Here is an 18744-nt window from a genome sequence, read left to right on the forward strand (position 1 = left end):
GAAAACTTAATCGATTGGAATTCTTTGGACTCGACTTGGTGTTAAAAATACCTTATAACCCCTAAACACATCTAACACACTTAAAATACTTAGGAATTAGTCCTAACTCATATATAAAATTACAAGTCATAAGGTTCGAGTCTACACATACGTGAAGAAATGTTCGAGTCTTTGCGAAAACATTTCTAGGGTGTTACACTATGTCTGTTGTATCCAAGGCTTATAATGAAGGAATCAAATCTCTTATACCAACACCTCGGTACTTGTTTGAGACCATATAGAGATTTGTTCAACCTACAAATGAAGTTCTCTTTTTCCTGTTCCTTAAAGCCTTTTGGTTGGAGCATGTAAATTTCTTCTTCAAGTTCTCCATGAAGAAATGCAGTTTTGACATTTAACTGCTCCAACTACAAATCAAATATAGCATACATCGCCAGGACCACTCGAATTATTGTGAGTCGAACCACCATAGAAAATATCTCATTGAAGTCTATACCTTCTTTCTAAGTGAATCCTTTTACCACCAATCTTGCACGATACTTCTCCACTTGATCATTACCATTGCGTTTAATCTTGTAGACCCATTTGTTTCCAATGGCCTTCCTTCCTTGTGGTAATTGAACAAGATCCCATGTTTTATTTTTATGAAGAGCTTCAATTTCTTCTTGCATTGCTGCCACCCACAAAGATGATTCTTGGCCTTTCATAGCCTCGTGAAAAGTTGAAGGCTCTCCATCTTCTGTTAGTAGACAGTATGCAATGTTATTCTCTATAGAATAATCTGAGTACCAAGCTGGTTCTTTTCTCTTCCTAGTTGACCGTCAAACTTCTGGAGTTTTGATCTCAGCTTGCTCTTGTTCTTCGTGCTTTGGTGCTGCTTCAGAAGAAACTAGAACTGTTTCTATTTCTTCAACTTCAACTGTAGTAGTCTCTAATTTTTCTTTTGAAGTGCTACCTTCTTTTGCTTGTATCTTATTTTCAACAAATACAACATCCCTGTTGCTTACCACCTTGCGGGCTGTGGGATCCCACAAGCGATACCCCTTGACTCCATCAGCATACCCTAAGAAAATGCATTCCCTAGATTTTGGATCCAACTTCAATTTTTCTTGGGTGTTGTACATAACATAAGCAGGACTTCCGAATATATGTAAGCGAGAATAATCAGCTGGTTTTCCTATCCACATCTCTATTGGCGTTTTTAGATCAATTGCGGTTGATGGTGACCGATTGATCACATAACAGGCAATTTTGACTGCTTCTGCCCAGAATGGTTTTTCCAACCCTGCAGTTGCCAACATAGCTCTTGTCCGTTCCAACAAGGTTCTGTTCATCCGCTCTGCTACTCCATTTTGTTGTGGAGTATATGCCACCGTGAACTGCCTTTTAATACCTTCTTATTTACAGAAGTTATCAAATTTATCACCAGTGTATTCTCCTCCATTATCTGTCCTCAAACACTTGATCTTTTTCTCAGATTCAAGTTCCACCCGCGCTTTGAACTATTTGAAAACTGAAAAAACATCTGCCTTTCTCTTAATTGGATACACCCAACTTCTCTTGGAGAAATTGTCAATAAATGACACAAAATATTTTGCTCCTCCTAGGGACTCCACCGGTGCTTGCCAGACATCAGAGTGGACCAGATCTAATATTTCCTTGCTTTTAGCAGAGGAACTGCTAAACTTCAGTCTATTTTGCTTACTGGTAACACAATACTCACAAAAGAGTAGTGAAACCTTTTTGAGTCCTAGAAGAATCTTTTGCTCAGCAAGAATCTTCAAACCTCGTTCCGACATATGGCCAAGTTTATGATGCCATATCATCGTTGATTCTTCAAATGAACTTGCTGACGCGGTTGATGCTTCTCCTTTTTGGTGTGTTTCACCTTTAAACACGTATAGATTTGTAGCAAGTTTTTCCGCTTTCATCACTACAAGAGCTCCTTTGGATATTTTCATGACTCCACCATGAGTCTTATATGAACATCCATTATCATCTAATTGTCCCAAAGACAATAGATTCTTCCTCAAGTCTTTTACATGTCGTACCTCATGGATGGTGCATATCGTGCCATCATACATTTTTATTTTGATGGACCCAATACCAATAACATCCAAAGCATGATCGTCTCCCATGAACACAGACCCTCCTGAGATAGGATTATATTGATGGAACCATTCTCTTCGGGAAGTCATGTGCTATGTATCTCCTGTGTCCATGATCCAGACATCAGTGAAATATTTTCTGCCTTCATTATTTGATATTGCTTCACTACATAAAATATCGCCATCATCCGAGGTACATGCAACATTCCCTTGAGCATTTGATGGCTCAGGGTGTTCATTCTTCTTTTTGAACCGACAATCTTTCTTAAAGTGCCCTTTCTTGCCACAGTTGTAGCACTTGATATTCTTCTTACTTCTTGATTTAGATCTACCATGATTGTGACTCCCAATGGGGCCACATTCCGTTGGTCTTCCTCTCACCATCGTCAAAGATTTAACTTGCTGCGAACTTGCTTGTCTGTCTTCCTTATTTTACGTCGATTTTCTTCTTCTAAGACAGCGGCTGTAATTTCATCAAAAACTAAACTATCTGTATTGTTCGTCAGGTTGATGATGATTTGATCATACGAGTCAGGTAGACTTTGAAGTAGAAGCTCCGCACGTTCAGTCCCTTCTATTTTGCAACCCATTGTTGTAAGTTGCGAAAACAGAGTATTCAAAGTATTGATGTGTTCAGTAACTGACATGGAATCTGTCATTCGAAGAGTATACAATCTTCTTTTTAAGAAGATTTTATTATGCAAAGACTTGGCCTCATACAACTCCGTAAGAATATCCCATATTTCCTTCGCCGTCCGCTTTTCAGCCATATTAGACAACACTTGATCAGCTAGTGCCAAGTGTAGATCAGCAACTGCGTTGTTGTCTATGTTGTTCCACTTGCTGTCATCAACAAAGTCTGTGGGTCTGCCTTCAATTGCAGCTAAGCAATTATCTTTTCTCAGTATCGCTTTTATTTTCATTTTCCACAATGAGAAATTAGTCCCATTGAATTTTTCAATGTCAAACTTTATTGTACTCGACATTGTTATTTGCTTCACACCCTTCTAGATCATTTCTGAATATTTTTGCGAACAATCGTGACAAACTGAACCGTCACCAAAATTTACTATTTATGTGAATAGTACTTTTTGCTAAATTTTACTATTCACGAAAATTTACTATTCACAGATAGTACCTTCGCATAAAACAGACAGAATAATCGAGGGCTCTGATACCACTGTTGGGGGAGTAAGCACCACAACTAAAGTTTGATATGATGAAAATAATGAAAATAAATTGGACACGAGAATTTTACGTGGAAACCCCTCAAACAGATAGAGGGGAAAAACCACGGGGTAGAAGAATTTTACTATTCAAATATGGGAGTACATTGCTCTCAAATACAAGGAGAAAACAACAATTAACACTGCTCTCTTGTAAAAGGAACAACTCACTAAAGAAGACACTCAAGACTACAATATTTATTTTGGTGTGTAACTCTATTTGTATTCTTACTCTCTCTTTCTGGAATGATATAAATGAGGGCAAGAGACCCTCTATTTATAAGAGAAAAAAAATGTGTATACGCGTTTTCAAAACGTGTAAAGACAGAAGGTTGCTGGCAACAAATTTGTCAAAAAAAATTGCTGCCAACTTTGCTTTTTAAGGCTGCTGGTAGCCCTTTTTGACTTTTGCATTCTGGGCTGACAGCCCTTTTTGACTTTTGCATATACCGCACTGCTGAATGTACTATCTTTAATTGATGAGGTCTAAACTAATTTTAATTTATCTATTTGTTGGTCCCTCACTCAAAAATTATTTTTCACCATTACTATATCAAGAGTCAAAGATTTTTGTACTATAAGTTCCTCAAATATTTTTAGGAATATTTTTACTATAAAACAAAACTAGTGATTATAGTACATTTGGAAAAAGGCCAAAATTTTGCCCTTATACTATTAGAAACCAAGCAATTTTGCCCACCTTTTAATTTTTGATCTAATATTACCCTCCGCAGTAAGGAAAATGTCTCCTTTTTCCCTAACAAAACTCCAACATGTAGGGGTAATCTTAAATTATAAGCAAAAGTTGAAAAAAAAAATATCTCGAATAATTTGGATACGTGGGGGTTACCCATTTCATGTTGAGAGTTTCTGTAACAACAAGTGCAAATAGGAGACAATTTGCTAAGGACATAGATATGAATGAACCAAAAGTCGAACGGATGTCAAAGTAGTTCATTTTAAGATAACAAAAGGGCAAACATGATATAAACTTATAGTAATTCCATAACAAAGCCAAACTTGAATTTCAATTACACAACAACAAAAAATAAGTAGCCAACAAAAACTTTTTATTGGTACAAAGAATAAAGAATGTAACACTCCCAGCCCCTAAAATCTTGAACTCTTGCATTCAGCAGAAAATCCTTGAGGAAACCTCTTAGAATCAGCACAGTAATTGTACACCATGTGTCTGCTCTGCACCCATCGGAGCCTATTCCGTCCCTTACCATCAAGTTCATGTGTCTGCCATGGCTTTGCGTTGTTTGCTGAACCGATGGACTTACACGAAGAGGTACCTGATGATACTGCACAACCATCAATGTTAATGTTTCTGTAATAAGCAATGAAAGGTGCAAGTGTCCAATCTGTTTTCACTCTGCCTCCTTGTGTTGCCCATTCATCTGCATTCCACAAGCTGCAGTATACTTTCATTGCTTGACTCTTTGGGAATGGAATTCCGATGCTTTCGTGGTTGTTGAATACTCTAATTGGACTGTTATCTACTAAGAACCTGAATTATATCAAAAGAATTGGTAAGATCAAATGTAATAACACTAATGTAATTACAAGAATTTGGATTCAACTTATATACATTGACTAGTATAACATTTTTTAAAATAGTATAGGTGTAATTTAATCTGTTATAGTAGGTGTATGTCGATATTCACTATCATTGTTTCAAAGTTAATGTCTAAGAAAATATGAATCTAAAATTATATACATTTGATCACACGTTATACGAATTCTCACATATTTTAACATATTGTAGCACGTTATCTGACTTATAGTCTTTTAGGTGATCCAATAGTGTAAAAATAAGAGCATACACGTGAGGTGATTTGGTGTAACTTACACTATGCGGTGAGGATTCCAGACAATGGAGTAAGTGTGAAATGCAGCAGTTGGATCGAACCAAAGGTGAAATTGTTGTTCTTTGTTTCCTTTTCCTTGTGTATATACATTGGTATGGACTGTGTAAGGCTGACCAGAGACATTGCCCAAGAACTCGAAATCAATCTCGTCATGTCCTTCTCCTTGTGAAGATAACTAATGAAGATAACAGAGAACAAGACAGAACAATCCATTATGAGCATGACGACATATTATAATAAGAATTAGGATATTAATAAGAGTTCATCAAATTTTAATAAGAGGCCTTAAACTTACAAAGAAAGTGGTTACAGTGCCAGCAGAGTTTCCGGGGACAAGTTTAAGTTGCATATCGAACCTTCCAAAAAGAAACTCATTTTTGGATTGAAAACCAGAGCCAGAAAGTTTATCAAGAGAGAGGGCAAGGCCTCTACCGCCTTCTTGAATCTTACCGCGTCCTTCGCCCCAAGTAATGTCTACATCTCTGTAGAAATTACCAGCTGAGGCTAGTAATTGGATACACATCAGTATTGAAACAAGAAGAAGAAATGCTGATGAAAATTTAGTAGCCATTTTTCAAGATGAAATTGTTAAAGGAAAAATGTGAAATGCTGATGTTATTAGTTTGGTTAAAGAGGCCTTTTTATAGGTGCAATATGAAGCAGAACATAGTATGAAGAATCTATTGTTATGAGATGAATATGGGGCAACTTGGAGGCAAAGGAATGTGAGCTGGAACCTTTAGTTTATTCACAATTATTGTGAACCACAATAATTGCTTCCGCGTGGTGTTTTTTTTTTCTTTTTCCTCCGAGATAATTTCAGAGACTTTCCTTTGGCGAGAAAAGTGGAAGCAACATTTGTTGAGAGAAGTAGTATTGTTTTAGTGTAACTGGACATGAAGTTTAAGAAATATAAAGAGATTTTTTAATCTCAAACTTTGAAGTTAAAGATACGTGTGCGTACTAAATTTCTTTTAAATTTTGTGGTTGAATTGTCAATTTACTAATTATACTCCTTTTAAGACAAATAAAGAAAAAGTAAGATATTTAAATTGAGATAGATTGGATGAAGTACAAAAGACTTTGGAGACAAATAACGGATTTAGGCCTTTTATTTGAAGGACTTTTTAAATAAAGTTATTTATAAAACTATTTAAACAAAAACTATATAAGTCAGGAGAAAATTAGTCTATTTATTCTTTATATTAAGGATAAGTATATTTAAAATGTTTAAATAAAGAAGGTAAACGTAATATTATAAATCATAAAGAAAGTTAATGAAACCAAATCTAAAGATAGATCTCTAAAATTATATCTTTTCTTTTTCCAATGAAAATAAGATCATGTAATTTTGATTACCTCATCCAAAACATGTCTGTTATGAAATATCCATCAGGATACAGCTAATATGAAAAACCGAAGGGCATGTGACTGAGTGAATTCCTTGGTTTACAGAGTACTTTATGGGCTTTATTTTTGTTCTTTTACCACTAAAGAATAGTTTTTATCATCCCATTTTTTGTTTAAATTATTCCATTTCTTGGATATTGGAAAGAAATGGATCTGAATAGCATGGAACAGATGCCAATCTAATTTTGAATTCAAACACAATTAACTAATATTAGAAAAGATAAAGATTGTTTGGTAAAATATACTTACTAACTAGTGGAAGAAAATGAATGAATCGAGAAATGTCCAGAAGGATACATCAAAATTTCTTTTAATTTTATATTTTTGAACATATCAGGTAGAAAATTAGAATATTACGACGTATTTTTTTACCGTATCTTAACATAAGCGTCAATGAAATCGAAGCGATAATGTTGTGTCAGACTGGTTACTAATAGTGTAAACAGTAATGAACGCACAAGTATATATGTGAAATATTACTTTTTACCGTAATAATTAAAGTTTAACAAAGTTGAATTAATTGAGAGAGATAACTCAGTAATTAAGATTGTGCAAAAGGTATAAGTTGTCTGAATTAGTTCATCTAGTAGATATGGAATACTGAATGATTATACATAACATACTCATAGGCTGGTAAAATATATTTACCAACTCGTGGTATTATTTATACCATACAAAAAGCGTAAGATATTTGGCTTCATGCACACAATTAAGAAATATTAAGCAGCTTAAATTATTAATTATTAAAATTAAAAATTATTTAATTTAGCGTAAACATCGACTAAATTATTGAAGCATATCTCAACCCAATAAGTGTCTATACCAAATATTTGAAACCAAAACAAAGTAGTTCTCATCTTGTGATCTGGCTTGTTTATGCCTATACCAAATAACATATCTTTTTTGGTTGTACCAAATAACATATTAAGTTAAACATATCTTTACATGACATATCTCAACTTAATATGACAGAGGTCCAATTGCCCAAATACTTTGAAAACATGAAAATAATTGGAGCATAAAATAATGCATAATTATTGTAATTAACAATGGGTTAAGCCAGTGTTTTCAATTTTTCTAGTTCTAGAATTCTAATTGTTGGGAGCTTTATAATTCTCAATTATCAAGATGGATGAAGAGAGGGGGTGTGAAAGCTTCACTGGAAATCATGTGCCAGAAATAATTAACCAAACATCATAATTTTCTTTCAACAAACAATGACTAATAATTCAAAATTTTCAAGATTTATACAATCAACTACTAATGGTATAGAGAACATGAATTATTGAATATTAAATAAAACATACTTAAATGAATAATGCGTTTTTGTATAGACAATCTTAATTAATTTGAGATCAAGGCATAATTGTTGCTGTCGTCCAACCGATAAGAAATATGTCAACCAACATGAATTGTGGCGAGATGGTGGAGATACTTCCATTTAATCAGAAGTCTTGAGATTCGAGCATTTGAAAATTTTAAAAAAAATCATGTTAAAAACATTACCCTCTGAAATAATCCTACAATATATAAATTTAAATTCAATCGGACTCAAATACAAGCAACGAACCACGAGTAGAAAAACTAAAAAAGGCCAAGAAACACGTCTTACTCAGCAAATTAAAGCATTTTATTGCTTAGTCCATTGACATTTATACCTTTCTTGGACAAGATCAATTTTAACCTTATAGTAAAAGGATGTGTTTGAAAATTACGATGTAATTTAATTATCTGGGAAGATTTCTGACCAAGTCGCCATTGGCACTCGATATCTAATCAACTGAACTAACTTACGATTCTGAATTATCTATGAAGCTTCTAAAAGTACCCCGATTGCTCGGGACACGAATTCCCAACTTGTCTCCAACTGAAAAAAATGCAAAGAACTGAAAGCATAACATTTAGTAGTGCATATAATTGAGATTGTTATAATAATTCATAAATATCAAATTATGAATGTGATCGTAATTAGCCAGTAATTTCAATATGCAGCAAAATGTGCGGAAGCTCCGGTGGGAGTCACGTGTCAGAAATAATTGACCAAACATTCATTAATCAACTATTCAAGATTTGCCTAATCAACCTTAAATTATTTGAATTTTAGGTGTAATTTATTTAAATGGATGAAAATGGATAATGAAAATTCAGTTGATTTTAATTAATTTGAGATTAGGGCCTAATTATTTTCATCCCGTCAACAAAAAGATGACCGATACGAGTTTAGCCTTTTATTTTATTGCTTATAGCCTTATACTGTCTTTGACTAAGCTTATAGACGAGTTTAGCCTAAAATATTTTGAGGATATTTTAGTTATTCTAACAAAATAACCACTTATCAGTATTTTTTATCATCAAAAAACATCAATCGCTTATTAGCAGTATTTTCAAGACTTTTATCTAAACATGTAACAACTTATTTATAAAATTATTTTAAGCCATTAAAAATACTTTTGAACACAAATGCGGAGTAATGCGTGTTTCAAGTAAAGCCAGAATTTCCATTTGATTTGATCGTCCAAGATCTCATGTTGAATTATAGCGTGTTTGGCTTAATTCTTTTGAAATACATGAATTATAGTGTGTTTGATTAAGTTTCTTGGAAAAATTTATACATTAATTGAACATAATTCAATGTCAGCACTCAGCACAAAGTAACTCAATTTCTTATCAATTCAATAGTTTTCCAAGTCTCTTTAGTTACAATATTCCTTAACATGCTTTCCTCTTAGATTAATATTGGCTATTGTCCCTTCTACACAAAACTTCAATGCATGACTGTCGAAACTAGCTAGTATTGCGATTGATATGGGTTGTGGTGGAAAGGTTGAATTTCTCCGTTTTAATCAGAAGTTTCGGATTTGAATTTTGGAAATTGGAAAAAAATTGTTAGAAGTATGCACTCAGAAATGAGTCTTGCAAAGCATGATTTCGAATTCAATCGGAATTTAATATGAGTATGAGATATCGAATAACAAAAAAGAAGAAGCTAGCTAGTATGTGATATTTGGTATATTTACGTACGTTTGATTATAAAACATTTATCATTTGTAATGTTCTTTTGAGTGTTTTGAATGTGAAAAATATCTAATTAGACTACAGAGATGAAAAGATTTGCAAATTAGGATGAATCGAACTAAAATTGAAGACTTTTAGCTGATAGTAATAAAGAAAAATTCTAGGTAAGTAATGATAAATTAATTAATTAATTAATTATGCCCCATTTTACTTTAAATATTGAATAATGTTGTAACAAACTAAATATGTTCCAAAATATTTGATGTTCTTTTTGTTAAAAAAAAGGTACACTTAGCTTTTAACTTTATATTTGAAATTTACTCTTATTTATTAAATTAGTCGAGTGTTAATTAGGTGAAACGTTTAAGGAAGAGATAAAAGAGGAATAGACAAATATTTCTATGAATAATTAAAAAATGGATTAATGTTCGTTTTGGATGAAATTATAATGTTTAGTCAATTATATTTTTTGGCACATTACTTCTGACATTGTTACATATTTAAATTTTGTTACTTATGCTCCATGCATTAATATTCATGTGTGTTTGGACCTCTGTCGTATTAAGAACCGTCATGAATTATTTTGTACCATATGTTTGGTATAACCATTTATTGTAGGTAGAGATGCTTCCATAAAAGGTAGGTTTGCATAGTGAGTTCAATCTATTTTAAGTGTACAATTAAGAAAAATATTTATATAATTATGTTACTTGAAAACTAGTTACAAATATTTTTTCTCTATTTTCGTTACTATTTCGGTTAATTTGAACGCACTTCGATTATTTCATCTTGTACTTAATATTTCTTACACAAATAAAGAGTAATTCTGTCCATTAAAACTTAAATGGGTGAAAAAAATAATCACTATAGTATTTTTTTTGTCTCCAATAAAATTTGAACAAAAAACTACATAATCCTCTTTATTTTATCAACCATTAGATCACCCCCTTAACATATATTTTTTCACGATACTTCTCCAATATAGTCTAGTTGTACTTCGAGTTTAACTTTTATATCTTTAACAGTTCAAGAAATCTTTTAATTATGCAGATCAGGCTACGTCACGTCGAGTATCAAAAATGTCTATCACGTGAATTTAAGTTATGCATTTTATAGCTATTCACTTTTCTCTCTTGTTACATAGGGCTGCGTATTGGTCGATTTGGTTCAATTTTAAAATTTATCGATTTGACTTATTGGTTATTGGTTTGTAGATATGCTAAACGTTATAGAACCATCAAGATATCAATTTATCCATTTATTGATTATTAATTGTTATCGATTCGATTATTGGTTTAACCGTTAAATTTTCACACGGAAAAAATCATTGAAAATCACTTAGAAACAAAGCGACAAACCAATGAACCATGCACATGAGTTGACAAATTGTATCTTGGTTGAAAGCAAACACAGACATCTTATAGACTAGTCGAGAGTTTGAGACAAACAGAGATGAAAGTATGAAACTAAACCCTTACTTTATATACCGAATGATATAAATATAATTTATTAATTTACTATCGGGTTATAGGTTATTCCGTTAAGAAAAAATTCAAACCATTAAGAATTGATAACCCGATATAAAAATAATAAATTAAAATCGTTACTGAAACCGCTAAACCAATAACTTTTTTTTTTCATTTCAGGTTATTAGTTTCGGTTCAATTTTGAACACCCCTACGTTACAATTAGAATTCGCCTGAAATATCACTTGCACTTCATCATTAGAAGACTATCAGTCCTACTTGACCCGTTCTCATTAGCCCTCCCTTCCGTCAGGGGCATCACAATGGCCCTTGTCATCTTGATTAAAACATTACCAAGAAACTCGTGCAGTCATATGCCTTTTTGTGTTTAGCAATAGCTGTAACCTAATGGTAAAGCACAGACATGTTCAGATGATATAATGCAAATTAGATCTCATTTTCATCCAAAAAGACAGAACCCCACACGCATACAATAATTCTTGTATCCAATGAATTTGAATAAACTAAGGTTTACAGCTAGCCCTTGCCCAATTTCTATCATAAAAAAAAATAGGATCCTTCCTACTATGCTCTGCTTCATATTGCATCCTACTATAAAATGGCTCCTTTAACCAAACCAATAACATCAACATTCACACTTTTTTCTTTAACAATTTCATCTTGCAAAATGGCTACTAAATTTTCATCAGCATTGCTTCTTCTTCTTTCAATACAAATGAGTATCCAATTACTAGCCTCAGCTGGTAATTTCTACAGAGATGTAGACATTACTTGGGGCGAAGGACGCGGTAAAATACAAGAAGGCGGTAGAGGCCTTGCCCTCTCTCTTGATAAACTTTCTGGCTCTGGTTTTCAGTCCAAAAATGAGTTTCTTTTTGGAAGGTTCGATATGCAACTTAAACTTGTTCCAGGAAACTCTGCTGGCACTGTCACCACTTTCTTTGTAAGTTTAATGTCTCTTATTAAAATTTGATGAACTCTTATATAATATCCAAACTCTTAATTATATGTCATCATGCTCATGATGATTTGTCCTGTTTTTTCTTCTCTTTTCGTCTTCATTAGTTATCTTCACAAGGAGAAGGACATGACGAGATTGATTTCGAGTTCTTGGGCAATGTCTCCGGTCAGCCTTACACAGTCCATACCAATGTATATACACAAGGAAAAGGAAACAAAGAACAACAATTTCACCTTTGGTTCGATCCAACTGCTGCGTTTCACACGTACTCCATTGTCTGGAACCCTCACCGCATAGTGTAAGTTACACAAAATTACCTCACATGTATACTCTGGTTTTTACACTATCAGATCACCTCAAATACTATAAGTCAAATAAAGTGCTACAACATGTTAAAATGTGAGAGAATTCGTTATACGTATGATCAAATGTATATAGGTTAGATTCATATTTTCTTAGAGATTGACTTTGAAACAATGAAAGTGGATATCGACTTACATTGATACTTTTAAAAAAAATGTTATGCTGGTCAGTGTATATACGTTAAATCCAAATTCTTTTAAGTCCATTAGTGTTATTACATTTGATCTTACCAATTCTTTTGATATAATTCAGGTTCTTAGTAGATAACAGTCCAATTAGAGTATTCAACAACCACGAAAGCATCGGAATTCCATTCCCAAAGAGTCAAGCAATGAAAGTATACTGCAGCTTGTGGAATGCAGATGAATGGGCAACACAAGGAGGCAGAGTGAAAACAGATTGGACACTTGCACCTTTCACTGCTTATTACAGAAACATCAACATTGATGGTTGTGCAGTATCATCAGGTACCTCTTCGTGTAAGTCTATCGGTTCAGCAAACAACGCGAAGCCATGGCAGACACATGAACTTGATGGTAAGGGACGGAATAGGCTCCGATGGGTGCAGAGCAGACACATGGTGTACAATTACTGTGCTGATTCTAAGAGGTTTCCTCAAGGATTCTCTGAAGAGTGCAAGCGTTCAAGATTTTAAGAGATGAGATCACTTGAGTGGTTGCTTAATTATGAGATGAAAGTGTGAAGCTCGTTATTCTTTGTACCAATAAATGTTTTTTGGGTTCTTGATCTTGTTTTTGTAATTGGTATTCAAGTTTCTCTCTGCAATGAAATAGTACACTGTTACTTGTTTTCACCATTCATTTCAGTTCCCAGCTTCCTTTCTTTAATATCGTTAGACGTTTGAATAAGGTACTATATTGATAGATAACTAAGAAAAATAAGTTACATAAAAAATGTAAGAATTACTTTAAACAGAATGAAACTTTTTTTTTTTTTGGTTTCTCATCCGGTGCCCGGAACCCATAGAGCCCCGATTAAATCGGCACTGCAAGGTTTATTAAGGGGTGGTGCTCCCAACAGGATTTTTTTTATTCTCGAGACTCGAACCCGAGACCTTTGATTAGGGGTGAAGCAGTCCCAACACTGCACCACAACCCATGTTGGTGGAATGAAACCTTATCTAAAAAGACATAATACATAAATATGTCATTTGACTTGGTCTCATTTCACATTTATGCTCTACAACTTTGGGTGTACAAAAGTAGACACTTAAACTTGTATAAAATTGAACAAATAAACACAAATGTCCTACGTGGTATCCTACACGACAATTTACGTCCTAAGTGTATTATGTTACATGGGACTCATATATCTATTTGTTCAATTTTATACAAGTTTAAGTGTCCACATGTACACACTTTAGTTGAACGACATAAATATGAAATGAAGCCAAAATAAAGAGTATATTTAGTGAATCTCCAGATAAATTATGAGGTGATGGTTCACGCAGAACTTAGTTTGAAGGGTTTACTATGTAAAACTTACTTCAAGAACGACATTATTGGGTGTGCACACATAATTCCCATTTGGTTATTGAACAGAAAAAGTAAAATATATATAAGATATGCATAATACATACTTCAACTGTTAATTATAATCTCAAATTTTACTAGTGTACAAGTAGGCATTTTAACTATTCAAAATTTAAATAAATAGACACATTCATCCTACATGACATCCTACATGGCAATTTTGTGTCCTACGTGGCGTCGTACGTGTGTTATGCCACGTATGACGTGTGTGTCTACTTGTTCAAGTTTTGGATAGTTAAAATGTCTACTTGTGCACTAGTAAAGTTTGGGGTCATAGTTACCAGCTGAAACCAAGTTAAGAGTCATATTTATATATTATGCCTATAAGATACGAGGATGCTCTAAAAATAGTAAGGTCTTTTGGAAGCTAACACTGAAGTAAAATATTACTTTCACGGACAAGAACTCATATAAATAGTATTATAATTATTATGTGAAGTGTTATGTCTTTTAGCATATCTAGAAAATTAGTAGCCAAATACAACCTACATAATTGACAAAAGCCTCTGATGCAATATTGATTTTGATCATTGAGAAGCATGTGCAGGTGTTTTTCTTTTGTATTGTAATCATTTGGAGCTTGTATTAGCTAGAGTTAGCTAGTCAAGTGAGATTGCAATAGCTATTACAAGGGAAAGGGATTACGAGTTTGATTCTTAGGAGTACTAGAGTTTGTAATCAAATCATTTACTGTTGTTAGTGAAACGGTTGGTGAAATTCTATTCTGGTAGGTCGTGGTTTTACTTTTTTGAACAAGAATATGATTTCCACGTAAATATCATGTATTCTTTACTTCTTGTTTTGTCGTCATTTACTTTTTGTTCTTATTAATTGTTCTCGGTCAAGGACCTGGTCCCTTGACTGGTAGTGAATTCATACAAGCCATCAACCTCCTTATGTAATTCGGCGACACGAATTTTCCGAAAGTACAGCTTGTTGTGAAACTCCATTGAAAGGAAATACTCTAATTCCGTAATATGTATAGTTTGGTAGCTAAGATCAAATCGGGCCCCAAAACAGACCTTTTCTTGATGAGACAAGATTTTAATAATTAATGAAGATTGGCATGTAATTTGAAAATGTTACTATCTCTTTTATTTCAAGCACCGTCACTGAATTATTTTTTGGTTCCAAATGTTTGGTGTAGCTACTTATTATTGAGTTGAGATGCTTCCACAACTTTGCATAGTCTGCTTATCAGACAACAACAACAACAATCCAGTGAAATCTCACAACATGGGGTCTGGGGAGGATAGAATGTACGCAGACCTTACTCCTACCAAGGTAGGACGGCTGTTTTCTGGAAATCCTCGGCTCAGTAAAAGCATAAATGCATAAAAAATGTTAGATAAGAATAATAAATTAAAAGCTTTATGAGAAAAACAACAAACATATAACGAATAGATAACAAATAAATACAAATAACAAATAACGAATAAATAAATAATGAAAGTGTCACAGATAAAATAGAGTAATCAAAGCATAGAAAGTAATAAATAATAACAGAAATAACAGAAATCAGAAGTCAAAGCGCAAGAGATCGTAATGCACTACTACGCCTATGAATAGAGAAGAATAACGAGACTATGAACTAGCCTTCTACCCTAATATGGGTCCTCCACACCCTTCTATCTAAGGTCTTGTCCTCCGTAAGTTGTAACTGCGCCATGTCCTGTCTAATCACCTTTCCCCAATACTTCTTCGGCATATCCCTACCTTTTCTGTAACCATCCATGGCCAGCCTCTCACACCTCCGCACTGGGGCATCTGTGTCTCTCCTCTTCACATGTCCATACCATCTCAGTCGCATTTCCCGCATCTTGTCTTCCACCGAGGCCACTCCTACCTTGTCCCGAATAGCCTTATTTCTAATCATGTCGCTCCTGGTGTGCCCACACATCCATCTCAGCATTCTCATCTCAGCAACTTTCATCTTTTAAATGTGAGAAGTCTTAACTGGCCAACACTCCGCCCCATACAGCATAGCCGGTCTAACCACCACTTTGTAGAACTTTCCTTTAAATTTTGGTGTCACATTCTTGTCACATAGCACTCCGTAAGCGAGCCTCCATTTCATCCACCCTACCCCAATACGATGTGTGACATCATTGTCAATGTCCCCGCTGCCTTGCATAATAGACCCAAGATATTTGCAACTACTTCTCTTTTGGATGGCTTGAGCACCAAGCCTAACTTCCATGTCAACCTCCTGAGGTGTCTCACTGAACTTGCACTCTAAGTACTCTGTCTTTTTCCTACTCAACTTAAACCCTTTAGACTCCAAGGTATGTCTCCAATCCTCCATCTTAGCGTTAAATCCGATGCGAGTCTCATCAATCAGGACTATGTCATCCGCAAAAAGCATACACCATGGCACCGCACCTTGAATTTGTCGCGTCAATCCATCTATCACCAAGGCAAATAAAAAAAGACTAAGAGTTGATCCTTGATGCAACCCCATCACCACTGGAAAGTGCTCTGAGTCCCCTCCTACTGTCCTTACCCTGGTTTTGGCTCCCTCGTACATGTCCTTGATCACCCTAATGTATGCCACAGGTACACCTTTAGCCTCCAAACATGTCCATAGTATTTCTCTTGGGACTTTATCATAAGCCTTTTCTAGGTCGATGAATACCATATGCAATTCCCTCTTCCTCTCCCAATGTTTCTCCACCAGTCTCCTCATAAGATGGATAGCTTTTGTAGTTCAGCGTCCCGGCATAAATCCAAACTGGTTCTTTGAAATAGACACGTCTCTCCTCACCCTCATCTCTACCACTCTTTCCCATAGTTTCATAGTATGACTTAGTAGCTTAATACCTCTATAGTTGTTGCAACTCTGGATATCCCCTTTGTTTTTGTATAAAGGGATCATTATGCTTGACCTCCATTCTTCAGGCATCGTTGCCGTTTTAAAGATGACATTAAATAACCTAGTCAACCGCTCTAAACCTACAGAGCTCGTGCTCTTTCAAAATTTCCTAGGAATCTCGTCAGGTCTGGTTACTCTTCCCCAGCATATCCTACGAACGACACTCTTAACCTTCTCGACCTTAATACTCCTGCAATACCCTATGTTCTAAATCTCCCAACACAAAGTCTCTATCCCCTTTCTCATTCAAGAATTTATGGAAATATGACTGCCATCTCTATTTAATGAGGGTCTCTTCTACCAATACTTTTCCATGCTCGTCCTTAATGCACTTCACTTGGTCCACATCGCGTTTCCTTCTCTCCCGCGCCTTGGCTAGCCTAAACAATTTTCTATCCCCACCTTTCTCTTCTAGTTCAGCATAAAGACGTTCAAAAGCTGTTGTTTTTGCCGTCGAAACCGCCGACTTTGCCTCCTTTCTCGCTATCTTATCAGACTCTGATAGTTAAATTTACTTGTCCAGTTTAACCTTTTTATGTTGGGTTTAATTGATAGGTTGAATGAGAAATGGAGGAAAAAAGAACTGGAGGGAAAATTGAGTTGTTCCTTCTTGCTTTATGAAATAAGCATTTGTCCACATAAGTGGTGGGAAAAAAATCTCCTACTTAAAAGTAGAACCACTCCTTCATGTTGCTAAAGGGTCAAGAAGAGGGTCTCCCCTCGCGCCGTCGTCGTCGCTCAGCTACGGCTTCGGATTTGGATTGATAATTTTTTTGGACTAAATTTACTTTAATTAATTATTATTATTTAATGAATTAATTAATTAAAAAAATCCTGACCCGTGACTCGACCGATTTCTCTCTTTTCCGAATTAATTTAAAATATTTCCCAACCGATTTTTCCAATGGAATTTTCTGAAAGGTTGCAACCTTTTCTGAAAAGTTGCAAACCTTTTCTCAACAAACAAAATTTTTCAAAAAGGTTGCAACTTTTTCTGAAAAGCTGCAAATAGGCTATATATTACTGTTGATCCTCAGAATTGTTCCATACGAAAATTTCTGAAAAACTATCTTCTTTTTTTCTTCTCTGCACTTCCTAAAACTCATGTGTTATACTGTCTTCAAGTGAGTCGCAGTAACCATAATTTGTTGTACCGCTATTCTGGTGAGTAAATCATTCTATCCTAGGAGAAAAGATTTCAAAACCTCGGGTACGTTGAGGGAATAATTTCCTTAAGGAAACACTGTGCATTCAGTTGGCTCAGTTTTTTGTTCTTACATAAAAAAAAATTGACATTGTTCTTATTTTCAGTTTCTGTCTTTTATTTTCAGAAACTATTATTACTATTTTAATATTTTACAATACAATTTACTAATAATTTTAAGGAAATTTATTGTTATTTTTGTTTTTCTGATTAAACTGTATTCTGTTTTGAAGACTAAAACTTGTGTGGTTTTCTACTCCGTATGAAATTTGGTATTCTGACTTGAAGAGTATAAAAACTTTGTTGCAATATTAAAGTTCATGCTTGTACAATGATTTGAAGAATATAAAAACTTCATCGTTGTTATTGTAAAAAGTCTGATATTTTGAAATATTAAAATAGTTTATATATTTTGACAGTGAAAAAAATGACAAGTACTTCTGCGACTGTTTCTGCAACAAGCCGCACTGTTGTGCCACCGGCGAAAAAACCAGGGAAATTTACTGGAGCCAACTTCAAAGGATGGCAGCAAAGGGTATTCTTTTGGCTTATCACTCTTGGTATGCAGAAGTTCACCAACGAAGACCCTCATGTGCTTGCTGTTGATATGCCGATCAATAAAAAAATTATGATTATTGAGGCATGGACACAGACAGATTTTATATGCAAGG

General features: G+C 34.4%; 2 protein-coding genes across 2 annotated transcripts; one reads left to right on the plus strand and one right to left on the minus strand.

The window, feature by feature from the left end:
• Positions 1–4316: 4316 nt before the first annotated feature.
• Positions 4317–5821, minus strand: LOC129870428 (xyloglucan endotransglucosylase protein 1-like). The gene is made up of 3 exons (XM_055945217.1): positions 5504–5821; positions 5190–5383; positions 4317–4847 (listed from the first exon to the last, which is right to left on the minus strand). Exons 1-3 carry the CDS (start codon positions 5777–5779, stop codon positions 4445–4447), a joined length of 873 nt encoding a protein of 290 aa, XP_055801192.1. The 5' UTR covers positions 5780–5821; the 3' UTR covers positions 4317–4444.
• A 5816-nt stretch (positions 5822–11637) lies between these two features.
• LOC129870392 (xyloglucan endotransglucosylase protein 1-like) lies at positions 11638–13270 on the plus strand. The gene is made up of 3 exons (XM_055945164.1): positions 11638–12063; positions 12186–12379; positions 12697–13270. The coding sequence occupies exons 1-3, from the start codon at positions 11719–11721 to the stop codon at positions 13097–13099; spliced, it is 942 nt and encodes a 313-aa protein (XP_055801139.1). The 5' UTR covers positions 11638–11718; the 3' UTR covers positions 13100–13270.
• The last annotated feature ends 5474 nt before the right edge of the window (positions 13271–18744 follow it).

The sequence above is a fragment of the Solanum dulcamara genome, chromosome 10 (genome assembly GCF_947179165.1).
Source record: "Solanum dulcamara chromosome 10, daSolDulc1.2, whole genome shotgun sequence".
Taxonomy (NCBI): domain Eukaryota; kingdom Viridiplantae; phylum Streptophyta; class Magnoliopsida; order Solanales; family Solanaceae; genus Solanum; species Solanum dulcamara.